This window comes from Rhipicephalus microplus, chromosome X (genome assembly GCF_043290135.1).
Source record: "Rhipicephalus microplus isolate Deutch F79 chromosome X, USDA_Rmic, whole genome shotgun sequence".
Classification (NCBI taxonomy): domain Eukaryota; kingdom Metazoa; phylum Arthropoda; class Arachnida; order Ixodida; family Ixodidae; genus Rhipicephalus; species Rhipicephalus microplus.
The window spans coordinates 472,381,813-472,404,915 of NC_134710.1; the positions used below are offsets into that span (position 1 = coordinate 472,381,813).

The 23,103-nt window shown below is 42.7% G+C and overlaps 1 protein-coding gene across 50 annotated transcripts in view; it reads right to left on the reverse strand.

Annotated features, from left to right (window-relative positions):
- The window catches only part of LOC119161759 (uncharacterized), a 230,137-nt gene that overhangs the window by 34,436 nt on the left and 172,598 nt on the right, over positions 1-23,103 (reverse strand). For 40 of the 50 annotated variants that reach the window (XM_075880833.1, XM_075880818.1, XM_075880812.1 and 37 more), the window contains 14 exons: positions 22,648-22,716; positions 18,153-18,209; positions 18,022-18,069; positions 17,683-17,730; positions 17,137-17,184; positions 16,312-16,380; positions 16,176-16,232; positions 14,879-14,947; positions 14,713-14,787; positions 13,864-13,932; positions 13,728-13,763; positions 7,123-7,197; positions 5,461-5,502; positions 1,949-2,179 (listed from right to left, as the gene is read on the reverse strand). In XM_075880833.1, coding sequence (XP_075736948.1) covers positions 1,949-2,179; positions 5,461-5,502; positions 7,123-7,197; positions 13,728-13,763; positions 13,864-13,932; positions 14,713-14,787; positions 14,879-14,947; positions 16,176-16,232; positions 16,312-16,380; positions 17,137-17,184; positions 17,683-17,730; positions 18,022-18,069; positions 18,153-18,209; positions 22,648-22,716 — 993 coding nt within the window. The remainder of the gene's footprint in view (positions 1-1,948; positions 2,180-5,460; positions 5,503-7,122; positions 7,198-13,727; positions 13,764-13,863; positions 13,933-14,712; positions 14,788-14,878; positions 14,948-16,175; positions 16,233-16,311; positions 16,381-17,136; positions 17,185-17,682; positions 17,731-18,021; positions 18,070-18,152; positions 18,210-22,647; positions 22,717-23,103) is intronic. The other 10 variants (XM_075880850.1, XM_075880807.1, XM_075880805.1 and 7 more) reach the window with 10 other exon arrangements.

A 23,103-nucleotide genomic window follows, 5' to 3' on the forward strand; every position in this document is an offset into this window, starting at 1 on the left:
TGTTTTTGTAGGCCGAAACGATACCACAAACGGCCGAAATTCAACCCCATCTGTAGCACCCACCAATATTGCCCAAGTTTCAGCGTTCATACTTGTGCAATTGTCAATTAAAAAGCAGTTATTTCGCATATCTGAGGCACCATAGCAACACATATATATTCTGTATGAGTGTGTTTATACTAGAGAAGGCATACATAAGTGATTCTAAGGACCGTAGCGATTATCACGCTGTGCTGACAACGCAACGCTCTGCACAAAAAGGCAAGTGTTTGCGACATTTTGCTAAGACGACATGGTGGCGGCACCTGCCTGTTGCTTTGCGTTCTACACCTTATCGCTTCCGATACAGGCATTCCTTCGTTTTTGCTGATAACTGCCAGATAGCGCTCGTGTTTCACGTGTATGGACGCCCTCTTTCGCCTTCGCTGCACGGATCGAGGAACTCTAACGCAGCGCCTCCAGAATAAAATTCCCCAATTTTCTCGCGCAGAACAACAAATAACCGTTTTGTTCACTCTCTCCAGACGCAAGACGTCTTTCGACGACATTTGCAGTGAAACATGCAGATACGAGGCCAATTTTGTATTTGCAATTGAACTTTTTTAGAGTCAATTGAATATGCCAGAGCTTAGCGACAGTCGTTTCCCCTGATTGGTTACAGTTGGCACGTACATTTAGTCAGAACAATTAAATCTGTAGTCTGTATCCTCGGAGTGTTCAGCTATGGGGTTCTGATCTCTTGCGAAGTTACGGATGTCGTTGTATGGTCGTAGTATTTCTTTCGGGATTTTTGTTTCGCGCATGTAACTCGAGTTGCAGCCGGCGCAAAGAATCCTTGGGCTCGCTCTCTTGGTGGCTTGTTATCGCGAACTGGTAAAGAATACACTAATGTTTTCGCATGCCTGTAAGCCACTAGGACGCCTTCTTTTCTGAGTTAGTAGGTGACGGTCTCACTAGCGCTTCAGATATTTGGGAGAGTGAGATGCTTAAATGGTGGTGTTGAATTGGGCACTTGATGCTGTATTTATCGGTGTGCGTCACTGTCCTTAGGAATTGAATTGCTTTCCGAATAAAGGTTCTTGGATAGCTGCTCTTTGAAAATGGTGGAGTGATAAACAATCAGCTCTCGCCACTGCCTATAGTTTATGTGGTATATATGAAGTTTTTGACAAACACTGAGAAATTGTCGAACAATCTAGCTAACAAGTCCGACGGAACATTTATGTGCTGCGGTTTTTCTTTGAAGCGGTGGCCTGAAACTGTTTATTAGGAGTAATATAATACTATTCGAGCTTCAGATGAAATCTGCTTGAATATCAACAGTCCAGCTTCATTTTGAAGTGGATCGTGTACTTAGATTCAGGTGCACGGTTAAAAATGCTTGGTAGTCGAAACTTTCTCAGACCTCCACCACTGCGTCTCTCACAATTGTATCGTGATTTTTGGACGTTACACCCAATAGCAATTATTATTATAATTTTCCTGCGGATGTTTCCTTTTGTCATCTTTAAACGAGAACACGTGCAGTGCGCCAGCATCAGAAACTAGTGCGTTGCCTCAGCATAGATGGCGAGCTGCTACCCACGCGTTTTCCAATGCGTTCACGCAACTTCGTCACTCCGGCTCTGCAGGAGAGCCGCGCGTTGCGCTAGAAGGACCTCGTACGCGCACCAGCACGTTCGCGAGGAGAAGGTGTTTCGCACAAATTTGTTCAGTTGTTTTTTTCGCAACATTCCTAATCTTTCATTTCCTCTTGTCATGAGCTACAGTTTGCGGCGTTTCAGATGATTTCTTGAATTCGTTCTTTGCAATGGTACACGAGGAAAGGAACCTTTTTCGGATGAAAAAAAAAAGGGGGGGGGGCTATCAGCGAGCTTTACCAGAGGAAGCGACACCGCCTCCCCACAACCAGGAAATTCCAGGGGTAATTCTCCTTCATGACACTCACGGATATGGTGTAGAAACCTGAGGAATTGCGTATTGAGGGCCATATGCAACAGTTGGTCCGACAAGAATAGGTGGTCCAATCACAATTGGTGGCTGGTATACAGGTGGCTGGTACACAGGCGGCTGGTACGCAGGTGGCTGGTACGAAGGAGGAGAAGTAGGCTTTGGAGCTTGCGAGGGTGGTGGGGTGTATGCCGGAGGCGGCCGTCTTGTCGGAGGCCGAGGAGGTGACCTGAAATCGATCGCAGTCACCATGACACATTACACAGACCCAGCTGCGAAGCAACGAGAGGAAGACTGGAGGGTGGTGGTGCTATGGTGCTAATAGTGCTCAAACGTACTGATTCATGCACTGTGCCACATTTTTCCCGACATCTAGGTAATGAGGTTATGTCGATATTGGAAGGTGGCAAAGGGGTGGTAGCGCTGATGGTGATCCAACATTCTGCTTCATACACTGTACCACAATTTTCAGATGGGCAGGTCGTAGGAGTGGGAAGATGGCTAGCGGTGCTGGAACTGATGTAGATTCTACATACTGTTATATACACTGTACTACATTGTCCAGACGGGCAGGTCGTAAGATTACGTAGGAGTAGGAAGATGGCAGGAAGTGGTGGTGCTGATGGTGATGCAACATTCAGTTTCACACGTTGTACCACATTTTCCAGATGGGCAGGTCATAAGAGTGGCAAGATGGCAAGGGGTGGTGGTACTGATGTAGATCCAACATACTGTTATATACACTGTACTACATTTTCCAGACGGGCAGGTCGTGAGATTATGTAGGAGTGGGAAGATGGCTGGGGGTCGTGGTGCTGATGTAGATCTAACATACTGTTATATACACTGTACTACATTTTCCAGACGGGCAGGTCGTGAGATTACGTAGGAGTGGGAAGATGGCAGGGGGTCGTGGTGCTGATGGTGATCAAACATTCAGTTTCACACGTTGTACCCCATTTTCCAGATGGGTAGGTCATAAAAGTGGGAAGATGGCAAGGAGTGGTGGTACTGATGTAAATCCAACATACGGTTATATACGCTGTACTACATTTTCCAGACAGCAGGTCGTAACATTATTAGGAGTAGGAAGATTGCAGGGGTGGTGGTGCTGATGGTGATCCAACATTCAGTTTCACAGGTTGTACCACATTTTCCAGATGGGCAGGTCATAAGAGCGGGAAGATGGCAAGGGGTGGTGGTACTGATGTAGATCCAACATACTGTTATATACACTGTATTACATTTTCCAAATGGGCAGGTCGTGAGATTACGTAGGAGTGGGAAGATGGCAAAGGGTCGTGGTGCTGATGTAGATCCAACATACTGTTATATACACTGTACTACATTTTCCAGACGGGCAGGTCGTGAGATTACGTAGGAGTGGGAAGATGGCAGGGGGTCGTGGTGCTGATGGTGATCAAACATTCAGTTTCACACGTTGTACCACATTTTCCAGATGGGCAGGTCATAAGAGCGGGAAGATGGCAAGGGGTGGTGGTACTGATGTAGATCCAACATACTGTTATATACACTGTACTACATTTTCCAGACGGGCAGGTCGTGAGATTACGTAGGAGTGGGAAGATGGCAGGGGGTCGTGGTGCTGATGGTGATCCAACATTCAGTTTCACACGCTGTACCACACTTTCCAGATGGGCAGGTCATAAGAGGGAGAAGATGGCAAGGGGTGGTGGTACTGAAGTAGATCCAACATACTGTTTTATACACTGTACTACATTTTCAAGATGGAAATGTCGTGAGTTCACGTAGAAATGGGAAAATGGCAGGGGGTGGTGGTGCTGATGGTGATCCAACCTCCAGACAGGCCGATCATGAGGTTAGGAGTGAAATGGAAAGAAGGCAGGGAAGAGGTGGTGGTACGGTGTTGAGTTTTCCTGTGTTATACACTGCACCACATTTGGTAGACCGACGGTCGTGAAATCGACAGGTCGTGTGTCTTCATATTTCATCAAAAGTAATGCCGAGAAAAGGTTTATGCTTGTGCAGAACAATGCTGTATTCAATGCCACGACAACAAGAAGAAATGAATGTATGAGTGGGGGCTAATGCATGGATACACAATGAGCCAACAGGTTGGAAGAACGGGAAGGGGTGCCAAACGCAAGCTAGACAATATTTCAGTGGTGATATTTTTGTTGAAGGCGTCTTCATCTCTAGCTTGTTAACTTTACATGTTAATAAGGGTTGTAGCGCAAGCCCGAATATGTTGAGAGAAAAGCATAACAAATAGCGAGGAACGGAATGCAAATAGGAACAACACGAGCACTGGTGTTGTCAATCTTTGCCCTTTGTTCCTCACCTACCGTTTCTCTTTTCTTTCAGAACTTTCGTGCTTGCGCTGCAACCCCTATTAACACGTAATTCAACCAAATAGGCTAAATAGCCGTTCTTCGTGTTGTTAGCTTTAAGCGTGTTAGTTGTTAACGACGTTTCCTGTGATGCACCTGCCGGCACAAAACAGGAAAAAGTAACCTGCTTGTAAACGAACTTCCTGTTGCCTTGACAGATAATAGCGCACTTGTTGGAACGTTGGTTCCACCTGCTGTTCAGGAATTTATCATTATTTGAAGCTTCCATTTTTCCCTGTAATTCTGTCTCAAGTGATAAAATATTGACTGCAACAGCCTGCGCAAGCAAACGGCTCTCGTTGGGCATGACTTCAGTGCGATGCTCGGCGCTCCGTTCCCCTACAATGCACTGCGCCCATTCACCAAGGGCAAAAAAGGCGTTGCTATTTCCAGAATTACGTTTTTACATTCTCTGCAACTTTGTTGTTATCTACGATGTTTTTACTTATAAACCAGCGCTTGTCAACCATTTTGTTTGTTTTTGATGTTCTTTTGTGAAAGCAGGCCATGTAACCTTACGTGAATGGCGATTCTTTCAAGTGGCCCAGTTTATGCAGTAGCGTGTGCAATTAACTGTGCTTTGCTCTTCGAAACATAGAAAGCCCCACCGAGGTGGCCTAGTGGCTAAGGTACTCGGCTGATGACCCGCAGGTCACGCGATTGAATCCCGGCTGCGGCGGCTGCATTTTCGGTCGAGACGAAAATGCTGTAGGCCCATCAGCTCAGATTTGGGTGCATGTTAAAGAGCCCCAGGTGGTTGAAATTTCCAGAGCCCTCCACTACGGCGTCTCTCATAATCATATATGGTGGTTTTAAGATGTTAAACCCACATATCATCATCGAAACATTGAAAATTCACGACTGACTTTCTTTGTGGCTACCACGTGTATCTGCGCACCTTGTCATGCCTGGGTTGTATATCGCAATAAGATTACAATTTACGATATGATTACGCTGTAGCGTTGTAATAATTTTGAGAATGTTGGACTGTTTACATTAATCTGAGGCGTTCAAGCATTCCGCCATAATGAAAGTGCAACGCGTGCGTCGTCTGATTACGTTCTGGATTTCGTAAGGAGAGTTATTAAAATACTCCTAAGTTGAATTGGGCCTGTTTATTCGAAATGGTAGAACTCACGGTGGCCTGAATGGTGGCGCTGGAGGCCTTGGAGGTGGTGCCCTGTTGAGATGGAGACATTTGGTTGCTCGAAACATTTTGAGAAAAAAACGAAAGAATACAACAGAGAAAGTTGCGTGAGTTTTGTCCACAGTGATTGTCATTTGCACTTAAATTTGCTTTAGCGAGGATTTCGACATGTCACGGTAAAAAATTGATGGGGTTAGCTTTCTCGAGAAGAAGAATGTTGGCTGGTATAAGCAGTTATCCCCTATGCATGTAGCAAGCGGTTTGGCTGGTCGCAAAAAGTAATGAGAGCTGGTCAGTTCTTGTTTCTGTCTTTTCTAATTTTATGAGATGTTCTCGCGCTTAATGCCGCCGTTCGTATTTTAGCGACAAGGTGAGTATTTACTGAACGTGTTGACTCACTTTTGTTGGCACTGGTAACCAGGCAAAATGAGAAGCGCAACTTCGGTTCGCGTGGTCAAATCAGCTGCGTTTAGGGTCACTGTGTGAGATGTGCTCGTGTATCTGTCTGCACAGACATCATGCTCGGTAGTTTTGTTAAGTACGCGGTTGTTTGCTCAAAATATGGGGCCTATGCAACTGGCAACATCCTTGTAGAATAAAGGGAAAGTGGGCTAGTTTGTTAGGGTTCATAGTGAATTGTATGGGGCAGCGTTAGGACCAATACAAGAACTAGAAAATCTCGTGTTCCTTTTTTTCTCGTTCTTGTGTTTGCCCTAACTCTGCGCCATGCAATTCGCCAGCAACATTCTTGTAGCTGTTATATGCATTCTTATCGGTATCAGTGGTTCGCATTCAGGGCTTAGCTAATTTTTTCAGGGTTCAACCGCCTTCTCCTCTCTCTTAACGAAGAGTGTAGGGAAAGAACGGTTTTTGGCGACGCTAACGACGGAATCACCCTTTTCGCTCTTGCCATCGCAGTGTAGGCAGATCACGGCAACCGCAGAAGCCCTACATAGTACGAAGGAAGTTTGTTTAAATGCAACGCCTGAATAAGTAACAAAGAAATAGAAATTTTACTGTCCCTCTTGGTGAAACAAAATTGCTGATTTGTTGTTGTGTCGTTGAATTAAATTTCCCCTTAGGAGCCCCTAAAGAACCTCTGAAAATACCAAAAACGAGCGTTTTATTCTCTCTCGCAAATTCCCGTCTTCGCGGCCAAATTCGTGACGCCAGCAGTTTGTTCACATGCCGTTAAGATAAAGTAAGCTCTCTATTGGTCAATATATGAGAGATGCATGTTGTGAATTATCTCGTACTCTCCTTTGCCATACAGCTGCATGACCGTTCTCCCTTGTCTCGCCGGGCTGTCTTGCGCGATAAATTGAGTGCGTTTCCTTTTATGCATTTGCGACTGCGTAAGCAAAGACGACATCACGTAGTCGAAAAACGCGTAATATTACCGGCACAATGCTTAGCGTGGACATTCGACACGTGTCATGAAGGAATAAGTGGCGATTGGGAGATAGCGCTTTTAGAAAGAGTAGTGGAAGTGGGAAGTAAAAAACTAAAGTCTACCCTTCGAACTAGGTGCGGTTTAGGCGCATTTTATGATAGTCCCAGGCATTACGGTAATGAGGCTCTCGTGTAGTTCTACAAAAGTTGTCGCCCGTGTGTTTTCGCAGTGATTCAATTGTCGTATGTCAATGCACTCACGGTGGCCTGGCTGGCGGTCCTGAAGGTGGCGGGTAAGAAGGCGGCTGCCGTGCCGGTGGACGTGTTGACAGGCTCCTGCATTTTAGAAAACGTGAATATTATCACTGCATTGTTTACAGGCACCATTGATACACAACACATCACGCATCAAGTAGAAGGTGACAATAAGTGTTAAGTTAGGGGGCATGAACATAAATGTTGCAATATAACGTCACGTAGGAAAGGAAACAAATTCTGGAGACAGCCTGTTATGGCTGCCCGTACTGCGATCTTTTCCAACCCCTTACACTGATGCAAATGTGGCGTCCGTGCACTCCCGTCACTTGCAGTTTTCAAGGCCCAGTTACCCGAACCTCGTGCAATGGCGCAGCTTGGTTGAACGTGACTAAGACACAAGCCGCTAGGCCTGCGCTGAACGCGCAGCACTGTCAAAACGAAAGTTAGAAGAGCAGCCTTTAAGAGCCTTTTTTAACACACATCGGGTAGGTGTTGCAAACACACTTTGCAGGGTATTCACTACGATATTAATCATTGTGTAGTAGGCAGGTATTCACTATGCCATCCTGCGCCATTCTTCAGAGAAGTGGTATACTTGCGGTACACTTGAAAGTTACTTTGTGCAATTTTTGTTTGCTGTGGCTGGCGATGATGAACAATTATGCCAGAAGCTTTTGTAATCCCCACAATCGCCTACAGTGGCTATGCGCCACACCTAATAGGTAAACAAGATCAATGTTTTGTAAAAGGTTGGAGCATTCGACAACCCACTCGTTGTTCAATTCGCATTATCCGACAGATGATTGTTTCTTTGATATTCTATAATGCTTCATTTCTCATATAAACGCGATTCTTTTCCAGACGTGAAGCTTGCCTGGGGCCGATTTGCAATGGATGCCCTAGCACCGGCGTGGCTAACTGGTTGAATACTGGGCTGACACGCACGGCACCCGGGTTTGAATCGCATTGTGTCCTTAATGCTTTCATTTACTCACTTTTTTATTATTTCGTGTGGTAGTGGTCATGGACACCGGCGGTGACAGACAACTACGGCGAGCTCGTGACCCGTGTTGTGATCTCATAGCAGCTCGCTGTAAAATTATCCACTGCCTGTCAAACTGGCCAGTGTATTGCAGAATGGTGAGACTTGGGCCACGGGTGGTCGGTAAATTTGGACGCTCCGCGTGCGCGGTTCAATACCATGGAAGGGGCTGACGATGTCGGTGTATGTGTCGCAAAGCCTCTACGACCCAGTAGAGACGTTCCGAGAGGAACTAAACTGCAGCAATGCAGGATAAATATGCTTTGGTACGGCCCCTCACGTAGCAGATAGCATTGCTCGCATAAATAGCTACGTATGCTTCTCCTCAACTTTTCCCAACTGGTTGTCATTATATAGAAAAGAATCGGCTTGTCTGCCAGCGTTACCGCGCTAACGTAATGCATGGAACGATAATGTGGAGATGACGTAAAACTTGGCAATATAGTAGCACTTGCGCAGCGACAACAGTTCTTCTGAATCGCCGTCAGGTTAATGTCACAAGGCGTCCGATCATACTCGAGCTTTCCAGTTACAGCAGTTACTTAACGCACCCAATGGGTTCCCCACGGACGAATCCTTGTTCGTGCCTTATGCGCAACGAATAGTGCCACCCTTAGAACCACTGTTGTTGAACGAACTTCCTAACAAGGTCTTTGGACTGCCGCTGATATGCTCGTGCTGCGCTCTGATTTCACATTGAAATATTCCGATCGTCAGTGGCATTATTCATCCCAGAATTTTCGCTTAGTACCGAAATGCTTTCAGGAACGTCGAAAAAAGAATAAGTATAGATTATTCATTGGAACATCTTGTCTCATTTATAATATACTGTCAGTGAACGCATATTTGATCAAGGAAAGAAAGTTATTTATAAAAAGTCGCAAAAATTGTGTTTCACCTAAGATGCTAAAAAAACACAATGCATCACTTTCAGCAAGCGTGAGTTAGCAAGTTATGTGCCTACGTGAAGCAGCCTAATAAAGTCAAGTTTCAGTATCAATAACGCAAGGAATGCTGTGGTAAATGCAAAAAAAACAAACAAACAAAAACGTGGGTCACAACGTGCGCAGGAAGGGAGTAACTAAGTGAGAGAAAGAATAAAGATCAAATGTTACATTTTCTGTGTGTGGCTTGCCTGACAGCGTAAATCAGGTTATTTTACGCGCCGTATTAACATGTATGCCTTTTATCTCAGGATACATTAGGGCAATGCACGCATGATTGAAACAAGAGAAAAACAGTTGTTTCAAGCGTGGCAGAGAGGCCTGAATTATATTCTAACATACACTAATGAAAGATTTCTGGGGTTTCACGTGCCGAAACGAACAATATTGTGAGGCGTAGCGTAGTTGCGACGGCAGATTAATTTTCAACTCGTGACTTTTTTGAAGTGTGCCTAAATATATTTTCAAGGATGTGACTGCTTTGTCAACGCCATCGTAGTGTGCCCCCCGTGACTCGTATTGAAACCACGATGTTGAGCATGAGCCTTACCACGCCTCAGTCTTCTAGAAACCACGCCAGTTAATATTGTTGTGACCGACTATCATGCGCGCACATTACTGGTAGACTGCAGGAACACACAAACATAATAGGTAAGGTTGCAGTCTCACCCTTCATTTTAAAAGCAGTATTTGTGCCCCCCCCCATTTTTTTAGTCAATGACTATTCTTTGTTGATATACGCACGAATTTGATAACAATATTATCTGATGACCCGATTGCTGCCCTTCAACCTGCCATGGTAGCTTAGCAGTTAAGGTGGGGCACTGTTACGTTCGAAAACACCATTGGTGGTCACAACATCGGCATTTCCATGAGGACGAAAGAGCATCCGCGCATTTAGATTTAGGTGCCCGTTAAAAAAGCCCAAAGGGTCAAAACTAATCCGGAGACCCACACTATGGCAAGCTTCACAATCCTATCATTGTTTTGGCGCGTTAACTTTCAGTAGTTTCAACAATCATTTCTGATCTTCTCGGGGAAGCGTGTATCAGGAGGGTTCATGTGCTCTCTTTCATTAAGGAACAGAATTTGTACATAAGCCGCGACACTTCACAGTATAGCAGTTTCATTTTGATTACTTAACATGTTCACGTGGCTCTGACTACTGATGCGGAGTGCAACATGATTTTAAATAAGGCATTGTTGTTCGAAGTACACCCATGCGTGTCTTTTGTCTCGTACTCTCCTCTAGCTAGGGGAAACCTATACGAAAGCAGCAATTGAAGATAAACTCTAAGCACTTAGGCAAGCAGCAAGTAAATTCTATCAAAGTAATGCTGACCTAATCAAAAACAACTACGGAACAATGTTCCTATACACAAGCTATATAAAAATAACCTGATTTCACCTGGTGCATGATAAGTGCGGCAATGGTAATAGCAATTTCAATGGCTCAGTGAAACTGACAGAAAACGCGTATTCACTAATGTGCAGCTGTCGAAGTTTGAGGAACAGGGCACTGAAGTTGCATGTATAACAATCAGTGAAGTTAGCAGTGCGCTAAAAGGCGCAACTTTATAAGGGCTACTTTGTTTATGATTAGAACTGGGGACGGGAATATCATGGCTGAGTAGCCAGAAATTACAGATAAAAGATAATGAAGATGTAAGGAGATCGCTAAAATCTGTCACCATTCCTCAAGGCATGAAACTAACCAATCAGCTGGAAAAACAACAATACACGTGAAGATAGAGGCAAGATTTTGAAGACTGTCAACTGTTGTGCTTACTTTTAGTATTGTACGAAGTATTCGAGGAGGTACTTTCGAGTAAGATGAGAGAGGAAGTTGACTTTCAAGGCGAGATTTACCCCCTTATTGAGAAACGCTCCTTGACTTGAACATGACTTGCCACCACCTTCAATGCAACACAAACGCGTTTCGAACGAGCTGTATTGAAGGCGATGATAAGTGAAGTTCAAGTCAACTCCAAGACAAGCAGCGCTTTTGAATACGGGAGTTAGACACATCATAAAACGCGGAAATTGACCGTCGGCATCGGTGTCAACATGACAGATGCGAAAAATTATCAACAAGCCATGGCATCACATCTGACATCATGGTTACATCAGGATGATGGCAATATGACGTAACAGAAGGTTTCGCCACATGGTGATGGGATAGCTCAGTCAAAGGCTGCCTGATCACGGAGGCAGTGCAACGTCAAATCAGTCGCAAAAAACTTGCAGCGCCTCTCATCCTGGAGGTGCTACTAAATTTTCTAAAGTGCAGGAACCTTCCGGGGAGAGCAAAGCAGGGTCAGCACGGCGAGTGAGAAGAAAGCTTTCTTCTTCGAGTCGTTTTAGGTAAATGAATGAGGAATCTTGTGAGTAAACAATAACCTAGATGCAAGCTGGCTTTTGTAAAAGAGTCATCGCACTGAACGCAAGCCACACGCCTGAAGAAAAAAAAAAAGAGGAGGAAGTGTTCTAGATCATGACGCGTGCGGACGAGGGGAAATAGCATCTTGTCCCCTTGCAATTACTCCCACTGTGTAGCTTTCAGCGCTTTCGCTAACATGAATCAAGGAGAGAGAAAGCGTAGAGAGCGTGTGATAAACCACCGTGACTACGCTAGTGCTTGATAGAGTCTTAGAAGCTTTGTGGAAGTGGATTCTTGAGGCATTGAACTCCCACAATGAGGTCATTCGGTAATTACTAGAACACATGTTGTAAAGCCCCTATAAGAGTTGAAAGATTAAATCAAGATGAAGTGGAATATTATGACGTAACGGCTAAAAGCGCTCAGGAGAATCGAAGCAAATTGCGGCCACCGGCGAGAACAAGGTTATGGTGTGTGGATGGATTCTATCAAAACGACGTTCTTAAAAGTTTAATCGAGACGTTTCAATGAACAACGCTTCATGACATACAATTGCAAAGTAATTAAGCAAATGCAAGGCTGTTCTACAAATTATGTGTAAGTATTGCCCGTGAGCAACAACCTCAGTCAAAATTCAGTACTTACTGTTTGCTCAGATTTAATGTTACAAAAGTAACCATGAAGCTCTAAGAAAAATTTAAACATGTTTGGGAATAAAATATTTGCTGCCTGGATGATTCGATAGACAAATGGGATGAAACCCTGCTATAAACCTGGCTAGGACTGGAAGCTTTGCAGCAATTCTTCTTGTAATAGTTTATTTAGATCATACATGCAAAGGACCTAATAATTTCTGAACATATAACATTGTAACTTTTGTTCACTTCAATCGTCTACGACGGACTAAGTCAGTAATTTTCACATGTCTTAACTTGAAAACAGGCACACAGCTTAGCACATATGTTTAAATTGTTGAGCGTCGCATTCCGGACTGCATAAACGACATCTACACTGACAACACATAGTCCGAGATGACCCAAATTTACGCATGCGCTGCCACAGTCATGCATGATTGTATGTGGGCTACCTAAACAAATCGTAATTTGTAGATGTCAGCAGCTCAATCTAGAACGCACCACTAGAGCATTCCAGACAAGCTTGGAGTTTATGCGCAACTCTTTTTTATATTTGGTATTTTTAAGTTCTAATATACCGCTTAAAACTTTGAAGGTATTGCATTGATTATCGCGCGCTGAAGTATGCATGACCAAATATATCAAGATGAGGTAAGTATTTACAAGTACAGGGGAAGACAATAAAACCATACTTAACAGCTGCGAAAATTTTAGCACTGTTTAGCCCATGTTTTAGCCATGTTTTCGGAAAGATGGTGTCAGAAAGCTTTGCTTTAAATTTTGATACCTCTGACATTCTTCGAAAAAGTGTTCTATGGTTCCTGCTTGTTTACAATAGTAACATTGAAGGGAGAGAACAAAGCATGGTCTGTATAAATAAAAAAATTAGAGGCGGGGTTCTCCATAGCAATTGAGTTAATGTCACTTCAAATTGTCTTGTTTTACACCATGCATTAAACACCACGTATAAATTATCATGTTTTACACCATGAGCTATATCCCTGAAACCTAAAGTGCTGAAAATGTTCACCATTTACAAAAGGTCCCGCTCGATGATTGCGCCTTCGTTCTTTTCAAGCCCGACAGCCATAATGAATTGGGATAACATAATGCGGCATGATGACGTTATTGTAAGCCAGTTATTTCAAATTAAAAAGACGCACCAAAGTTGATGGTGCAGCAGGTTGCTATTGTTATAACTGATATATTATTAAAAGTGGCGTCGTCACAAATGGGTTGGACTACGAGAATATAAACGTTTTTACGTAAAAAGCTGAGTATATCAATTGAATAAACTGCAAAATACATGAGCACGGCCACACCCGCTAAATGGTTCTTGCTTCTTACTGTCGAACCAAAAATTTAAACTGAACTAGTTGTGGAAAAAAAAAAGAATTCCATGACCCAAATTCTACGTCGTGCACGGTATGTTCCCATAGCAGCAGCTAGTAGAGACAGAAACAAGAACACCGACCAAATAGATTGAGGAGCCGATAGAAGTTTGGTAAGGAGTGATGCGCGAGAGCACGTTTTATGCACTGCAGTTGGAGAATGGGGGCAGCGTAGTCACGACACCTTTACATTAAATAAATGCAATCTTTACTTACGGTGGCCTTGGGAAAGGCGTAGGCCCTGGAGGAGGCCTTGAGGAAAGAAAGAATGGTTCAAAAGAGGAGAAAACAGTTAGTGGAAGGAATGTAGTCACGCGTACATGCTTCTTTATGAAAGCCGTTAAGTGCTTACGGTGGTCTCGGCACAGGTAGTCCTGGTGGCTGGTATGCAGGTGGTGGCCGAAGGGAAGGACGTTGGGGTCTAGGTAGGTTAATTTACACAACCATCAGTGCTCTGCCATCAAAGCATAATTATGTTAAATTCCCAGAAATAACTTCTCCGATATAGCGCATTGTTTTATTCACACTAGCTTTATGGTTATGCAGGTACATGCTCCTAGTAATGTTGAATGATAGCAGGATGACAGTATAAAGTTGTGTGATCGTACCACTGCGTCTGAAGACGTGAAGAATAAAGGGACAATCATGGGGCGCTTCGTTATATTGTCGCTACGTGGACAGCACACGACGCAGGACCACGGTGCAACAAGGAAAAACAAGGTATGCAGAGAACAGTACAGTACATCCTTGAAATTGTGGCACACAGCCACGCTGGGGGATTGCCAAAAACCGAATATTTTAATATGTCAACTCTTTTATTAAAGGTTGAATTTTGTCTGCATAAAATAAAGGAAGAGAAAATATTAAAAAGATGTTAGAATATGATAATATAGAATAGAAGTAATAAAGTGATTAATTTGAATAAAAGTTAGATAAACTTGGAAAAAAAAACTGCAATAAAGATTGATCTTCATAATTCTTTTTTTATTTTAACTTTACTATCTATTACTAATAAAAGCTTTACACTTTGTACCTTTGAGTGAGCATCAACATTTCATTCTAAGATTTTTAATATCTACATTCTATAGCCTCCATAATTCTGTAATCTCATAAGATTTCATCAGAAGACTCAATACTTGGCCAATCCCCCACAGTGGGTATGATCCACAAGAGAAGGTGAACAAGAGCAAGATTTTCATACGGAGGTCTAGGCACAGGTGCTGGTGGCTGGTATGGCGGACCGGGAGGGGGCCTGGATGGAGGAGGTGGGGGTGGCCTGTATGGAAGGATTATTTCTGCTTAATACATGACGTGTTACGCGAACTGGTGAACAGTGAAGAAGGGGGTAGTGTATTCTGATTGCTTACGGAGGTCTAGCCACGGGAGGAGGAGGAGGAGGAAACGAGGGTGGTGGTCGTGCTGGAGTAACTTGTGGTCTGCAAAATATGGCTCAGTTTTGCGTAACAGTTCACAGCACGTACCTCTTGCAAAAACGGCTACATGAACTACCACATTCGGAATCGTCTAATAAAACATTCTGCTATACATGCTCCAACCCCAAGTGTAGGAGATAAAATATCAGATACCAGATTATTTCACAGGTTTCTTTGTTGATTGGTGTACAGTTAGGTCTCCGTAAGAGCTAAAGAGGCGTATTTTGTCTGGTCTTGTAAGTGCATATGCTATACTTCCAGGATTTATGTGCAAGCAAGGCGGTATGATAAGAAGCATGGCATAATTTTAAATATAACGTATCTTGAAAAAAATGTTTTTGTTACCTTGAGAAGAACACACTTGGGTGTTTTTGTAATCATAGATTGTGGTGATTTGTCGTGAAACACACAAAAAAACCTCCCACGGCAATCCCAAGAAAAATGAAAAAGAAAATATCTGTTGTGTACCTTATCGACCAGGTTAACAGGTTGAACTATTCTAAAACAAGGCAACGACACAGTGAGCCCTATAAAGGGAAAGCTCACATAAACAGTTGAGTACCTTGCAAGCGGCCATTTTTACTACTGAGCACAATGCTTGCGAAAAAAAAATTCTCATTTTTGGTCACTAGCATTTCGTTTCCATGAAAATGCGTCCACCACCACCGGGATTCGATTCCGTTACCTTCGCATCAGCATTCCAGCATCATAATCACTAGACTACCGTGAAGGGTGACTGATGAGATAATGAATATCTAACAAATTGTACGTTAAAAACGTCGGACAGTTCAATATATACAGGCTGCTCATCAAATTTTCAGGACAATATGTCTGGCTAAATTTATTCATTTGACGGAATTCGGGAGTCCGACTGATGCAAGTTGACGCGCATTCAGACGACCGACAGAAATTTTCTGCATTGCTACCAGGCGAAACCATGCAGGCACGTTTCTTGTATTGCGGTGTTGACCCTTAAGAAACAGATAAAAGCCATAAGCTTGAAGAATTCGTTCGTTGTGTTTGGAAACCATGGTTTGCTGATGCGGGTGACATATTAGACTGTAATTTTGATGAAACTTTGGCGCGCATTATAGCTCTATATCTACCGAAAAACGAACACTATGGCGAATGGTTGCGGTATCAAGCAATTTGAAAGAGAGTGCCTCATTGGCAATCATGAAGGGTGTATTTAGGAATGAAATAAAAACCTAGGCAAGTAATCTTTACTTACGGCTGCCCGGTGAGAGACGGTGGTCGTTGAGGAGGTGCCGGGAAAGGGAATGGTGTTCTAAGATAGGATGCAATAGTTAGTACTGGCAGTATTGTCACGTAACTCATACTTTCTCGTGACATTCAAGAAGTCTTACGGTGGTCTGGCCACAGGTGGTGGTGGGGGCTGGTATGCAGGAGGAGGCCGAGGGGATGGACGCTGGGTGCTGTGAATGCAAATGTGCTTAGGATGCAATATTATGTCCACAAAATGAACGTTTGAAAATGTTATTTGTTGAACGCGGGAGTGTTTTATTCACTGCAATTCTTACCATAGAGCTAGCTCTAGCTTATAGTGCGCCGTAACTAGAAGCTACCTTTTTCATGAATCACGAACGCAGCCGGAACTCATGCCGTTCGCTGGAAAAGGGTCTAATGAACTGATCACGCTGCGTTGTACCAAACTTTGTGCTGTTGCTAAATATGACTGCAGATCTCGTCGACTCGCTGTTGCAATTAATGTCCAACTTGTATTGTTTTTAAGTTCTATCAGATTCTTCCTCTTTTGCCTCGCTCAGGAACTTCAAATATAAGACGATACTGTTGCGCTGTCCTAATAATAAACAGTTTTATTTGAACGAGCGCATCAGTGTAAGCCCATCAATGTTAATATTATATTGTTGGGCTATGTTGAAAATAATGCTCTTTCGTTCAAGGCTCTGTTTCTCTTGTCCAATATTTACAACGTTTACAACACTAAATTTTCACTTGAATGTTCACGTGCACTTGGACTTAGTTATTTCGCTTAATTATGTTTCTTTATTATTGCGTTTGCATGGGGGATATGATTTAGCTCTGGTAATCGCTCCAGTGGCCGCACTGAGACACCACTAAAAAAAGTTGCAATGAATATATGAGAAGCATTACGGCTGCATAATTCTATCATGGAAGGCTGCGATAGTAAAATCGAGATATACACGTACGGTGGTCTAGGTGAGGGTGCTGGAGGCTGATAAGGTGGACCCGGGGGGCTGTGAATGCGAAAACAATAATTTTCTTTTATTTGTTGAAAAGTTTCAAGGAAATTACGGGTTAATAAACAGATGGGGTTAGCACCAACATCCCTCTAGACATTTTCTAATTGTGAATGAATGTATACAACGGCAGAGGATGCATGCATATCAACCAAGATCTAGAGTGAAAAATTAATCAGCGGATGTTCTTTTAACTGTATTGATAAGCAGACGCGTGGCCGAGTGGTAGAACATCCGCTTGCCACAAAAACTACCCGAAATCGATCGCCAGTCTGGCCCAGGATTTTTAATAATTTATTTTAATTGCACCGTTCCCAAATTTTTGGTCATGCATAAGACAATAATTTTTTGTTTGCGACCAACGACGCCAACACCGGCGTCAACGCCAGAATTTCTGCGAAACAAGCTCTTTAATGCTATCGCGTCAAAATTTCTGTCTAAGACCTTGGCACATCGGTATGCCGGATCAATAGAAATATAAAAATATGATCGTACGGTGGTCTCGGCGAGGGTGCTGGTGGCTGATAAGGTGGACCCGGGGGGCTGGAAATGTGGAAATGGTTTTTTTGGTCAGCTGTTGAAAAGTTTTCAAGGTTTTACAGAGTATTAAACAGAGAAGGTTAGTCATCTCCCCACATATTTCTTGATATTTACCGAATATCAATTAAAGTATTTTATAACAAAGGATGTACGCGTAAACACAAAAAATCTGCAATGAAAAACTTAAGATCTGGTTTAACACCCCCACGCCCCCACCCCAAACAAAATTTTTTGTCTAAGGCTCTGGCATATCGGTACAGACTACTGAACGAAAATGTGAAAATGTATTCGTACGGTGGTCCAGGAGAAGGTGCTGGTGGCTGATAAGGTGAACCCAGAGGGCTGAAAATGTAGAAACAACCATTTTTTGGTTAGGGGTTGAAAAGTTTCAAGGAAATGCAAAAGATTGGAATTGGGAGTCTTACGGAGGTCTCGGCACTGGCGGAGGCCCAGGAGGGGGTCTTCGTGGAGGTGGTGGGGGTCTGTAAGAGAAGGTTCGTGCGGGTTCATGGTTGACTTATTGTCACTACTTCTGAGTGTAGTGACATTGCAGGATTTAGGCGTTTATTAAGGTGGTCTCGCCACAGGAGGTGGAGGAGGAAATGAAGGTGGAGGTGGTGGCAAAAGAAATTGCGTCCTGAAAAATTTTTATATGTTTATCTTACGAAAGCGTTTCGTTCATGGTTTACTGAATAACAGTGTCACTATTGAGCTATAATTGTTTGTTAAGATCGTCTTACTAGATTAATTTTTACGTGTTTTCTATCTCATTTTGTAACAGCCTCAGCAATTAACGAGGACACTCAAGGAAGGAGGAATAGCGCTATGCATCATCAGGCGTCTTCTTGTCTGTGCGTCTACAGCGTATTTTGTTCTGTGACATAACAGTCATATTTATTTATTTAAGTATTTATTTATTTATTTTACCTACTGTCAATCACAGAGGGATAAATACTATGGTACTAGAGGGACACTCTAATATAATGATTCAGTAATGTAAAATGAAACAAAAATTGTCGAACCTTGCGCCTATGGCCACTGTATTTCTGTTAAACGGAGCATTAGGGCATACTGAAAGCATAGAGGAAGCATAAAAGCATGTAGGCGCGCACTACCACACAGAAATATGAAAATATACTGTCCAAGGTGTCGGCATATCGGTAAAGTCGACTGAATAGAAATATGAAAATAAGATCGTACGGTGGTCTAGGCGTGGGTGCTGGTGGCTGATAAGGTGGACCCTGGGGTCTGGAAATGCGTGAATAACAATATTGTCGGTAGTTTTTATATGTTTCAAGGAAATGGGTAGAATTAGGATCGAAAGCCTTACGGTGGTCTCGCCACTGGAGGAGGTCCAGGTGGCGGCCTTGGTGAAGGAGGTTGTGGGGGTTTGTAAAGGAAGTTTCGTGCAGGTTGATGACTGATATAATATGGATACGTCAAAATCTATAAGAGTGGAAGATTTTGGTGTTTCTTACGGTGGTCTGGCCACAGGAGGTTGAGGAGGAAATGAAGGTGGGGATGGTGGTGAGGGAAATTGGGGCCTGCAATATATTAGCCAGTTTAATGTGAAGGTTCAATGCTTGAATTCAATGGGCGATGCGAATTCTACAAATCTTTAAGCTATTAGCAAGCTGAGAGCTATTGTTCACCGAGTGCCCTTTTAGAATAATGCTAAATGCCCTTGAACACTTTCAGAATAACTCCGTTCGTTTTATATTGTCCAAATATAACAGAACCGCGACCATTTTAACTATGAAAACTTCCTTTGCACTCCTTCTTTATCATCTCGCAGAAATTTCTCACGTTTAACTCTATTTCACAAGACATACCACCATCCCATCTTGCATGACCAACTACTACTTCGACCACAGCACATATCCCGCCGCCTTGACCACCATCACAAAATATAGGCATCCCTTCATGCAACACAAACACTTTCTTCAATTCATTTTTGCCTTGCACATCAAAGGAGTGTAACAGACTTCCCGGTGACATTGTTGCTATTAGCGATAACAACTTGTTCCCTAGTTCATTGGCTAACATTGTGTAATAAGTTCTTTGTGTTAAAATAGCTAACATTGTATAATTAGTTTTGGTATTGTATTGTCTAACATGTATTAATATAAAGTGTATCAGCCGATATTGTGCTCTTAAGAGATTTACTTGTACGATCAAACCATAATCATTGTTTTTTGTTAATTTAAAATTTTTATTGTAAATAACCCACCCCCCTCTGTAATGCCTTTTGGCCGTGAGGGTGAACTAACTAACTAACTAACTAACTAACTAACTAACTAACTAACTAACTAACTAACTAACTAACTAACTAACTAACTAACTAACTAACTAACTAACTAACTAACTAACTAACTAACTAACTAACTAACTAACTAACTAACTAACTAACTAACTAACTAACTAACTAACTAACTAACTAACTGACTGACTGACTAACTAAGTAACTAACTAACTAACTAACTAACTAAGTAACTAACTAAATAACTAACAAACTGACTAACTAATTAACCAACTAACTAACTAACCAACCAACTAACTAACTAAATATTATCGGCCAGAACTTAGAATAACATTTACCATGCACTCAACCTAAGCTCACAAAACCACTGTACAGCTCTATTTTTTAGTCTTTTATTAAAAATTTTACTTGCAGAGAAAGCGGTAGCTTCAACCTTAAATTCTGACGGCATGTGACGTAAGCGAAGCTTAATAGAAGCTTTCGCTCGAATAGTGAATGATTTCTTCATAATTCATTGTTAAATAATGCAAAAGTTGCGTAGCGTAAGCTATTTGGGTATACGCGTCAGCTTTTACAAGGCTTGTAATTCTAAAGAACCCAATTAGCAGCGCCACTTACGCGATCCGATAAACTGAAACTTCAAATCAGCGCTCTGCAGATAAACGTACGTCTGACATGTAGTATGTGGTTTGGGCTCCTTCACTGGTTGATACAATGAAGCTCAATGCGCTGATTGCGTCAGGGGCTTACAATAGAGACTTACAAAGAAGGTTCAGCTTAAATTGAGGGCGATGCAGTGAGCGATGGAAAGAAAAATGATAGGCGTAACCTTAAGAAATAAGAACAGAGCAGAGTGGATCACAGAACAAATTGTCGTTAAGGATATTATTAAATGAAAAAGAGGAAATGGACATGGGCTGGGCATGTAGCGCGTAGGCAGGACAACCACTGGTCATTGAGGGTAACTGCCTGGATTCCCAGAGAAGGCAAGTGGGTTCGGCGGAGACATAAATTTAGGTGGGCAGATGAGATCAAAAAGTTTGCGGGTATAAAGTGGCAGCAAGCTCAGGACCAAATTGACTGGTGGAACACGGGAGAGGCCTTTGTCCTGCAGGGGAAATAGTCAGGCTGCTGCTGCTGCTGCTGCTGCTGCTGCTGCTGCTGCTGATGATAAAATGTGCTGCTTGCACATGTGAACCATTGTCTCGCGAGATTAACGTTCTAAAAAGAAGGTCTGGTACTTTGGTACCTGCAGGAACGCCATCGCATTATTAAGAGCATTGAGTATATTAGCAACTTATCTATTTATTTAACAAGAAAACAAACTTTTTAATTGATCTGATTCGTTGTAAGCGACGTAGCCACTTAGCACAAGCGCTCATGCTGTGTGCCTCCTGTTGCGTTTTTTAAAATGTATCTGTTGGTGTTTATCTCTCGCCATGCGCGCGGTGTTCTCTTTCATATTATTCCCGTATTTCCCGCTATGGGCTAAGAAGTCGAATATAATGAAGCGAATTGTGCTCACTTCTTCGCAAAAATTATTTCATTGAAGCTGTGACGTTACATGCGGAACATGCAAGCAGAATATTTCGAAAATCGCCAAAAATAATTTTTTAATTCTTGCGCAGAGTTTAAAGAAATGGTCATATTGACTTAATATGAGAGCAGTGTTTGCAAATGACGATAATAGACATATATGAAGGGCGTATGGCGAACACGATCTGGTAATATTAGTTGCGATGAAGCTTCAACATGGCCACTGAGCGCTAAATTTTGTTATGCCTATATTTCACTACATGTGTTAGTGGCATGAGAAAGAAGAGCAGAGGGGTATCATACCTAAGGCTATCGGTTGTGCCACTTCGAGCATCTAGACATTCTTTTGTCTACAGAAAAATGTAGCTTTAATACGCGTGTGAAAAATTAGCAGCGAAAGTGATTAGTGGGCTGGTTTCTTGGTATCAGGAAGATGCGACAGTGTTGAGAGCTAATAAATGAAGTTTGTGGAAAACCTACGAGATGTGATGTTACAAGTCTCCCAACAAGAAAGCTAATGTTTATAGCAACTTTAGCTCCAGTGAGAAACTGACGCGGTTATGTTTTTCACGGCACAGACTTTGTCCAGATATTGTTTAAAAAAGAGAAATTACACGGTCAAATAACAAGCTGCACGAACAGATGAAGCACATGAGCTTGCCATGGCTATTTCCATTTCTGCCAAGCATGGCCGCCTTTCGGAGTATAATGGCTTTTGTTGTATACATGTAGGTATACATGTACCACAATGTTATATAGTGGATCGTTATTGAAATTGTTGACCATGGAGCGTGAAAATGGAAGTTGTGTCTGTCATTTAAGCTGTGTTGGATTGAGCTAACCTAAATACGAAATTTCCGGCAAACCTGACGGTAGCCTCGCTAAATGAGGAGGCCTTGTTCGAGGAGGTGGCTTTCAATATTGGATGCACTTGAGGTGTCAGCGCTACCGGATGATAATAACCGCATATTATGACAAAATGGTGCAATATGTTCTCACGTTGCTCTGGGGACAAGTGGTAGTGCTTCCTGTGGTCTCAAAAAACGCAGAGAATGTACTATATGAGGCATAACTGAGTGCTGACGTGGTTAGTGCGGATTCTCCAAAGATATGATTGTCCTTACGGTGGTATAGCCGATGGAGGAGGAGGGGTATAGGCCGGAGGTGGCCGCCGTCCAGGTGGGCGCCGAGTTCTGCGACAGGGATAGCGCTTGTTCAATCTGCCTTAATTACCTTAGTGTCTTACTAAGTAGAGATGAGTTTTTTTCGTTAAAAACTCTTGGTTTATTGCAAGGGTTCCTACTCTTGTAGACCAATGCCATTTCCACAGTAGTGGTTTAGGTTTTTTTGATTTTTAATGGTTTCCGCTGATAAGTAATGCAATATCAGTGCTGGACAATAACCCCGGAAATAAATTGGCTACATTGCAAAAACATTTCTGATATACAGAGTTTAATAATAATACTACTGCTGCTACTACTAATATCAACTAGGTAACTTAAGAGCGTGGTTTTAAGTGCTACATTATCTCGCGAAGTATTGTGCCATAAGTCAATACTAGGTATTCAATAAAGCGACTG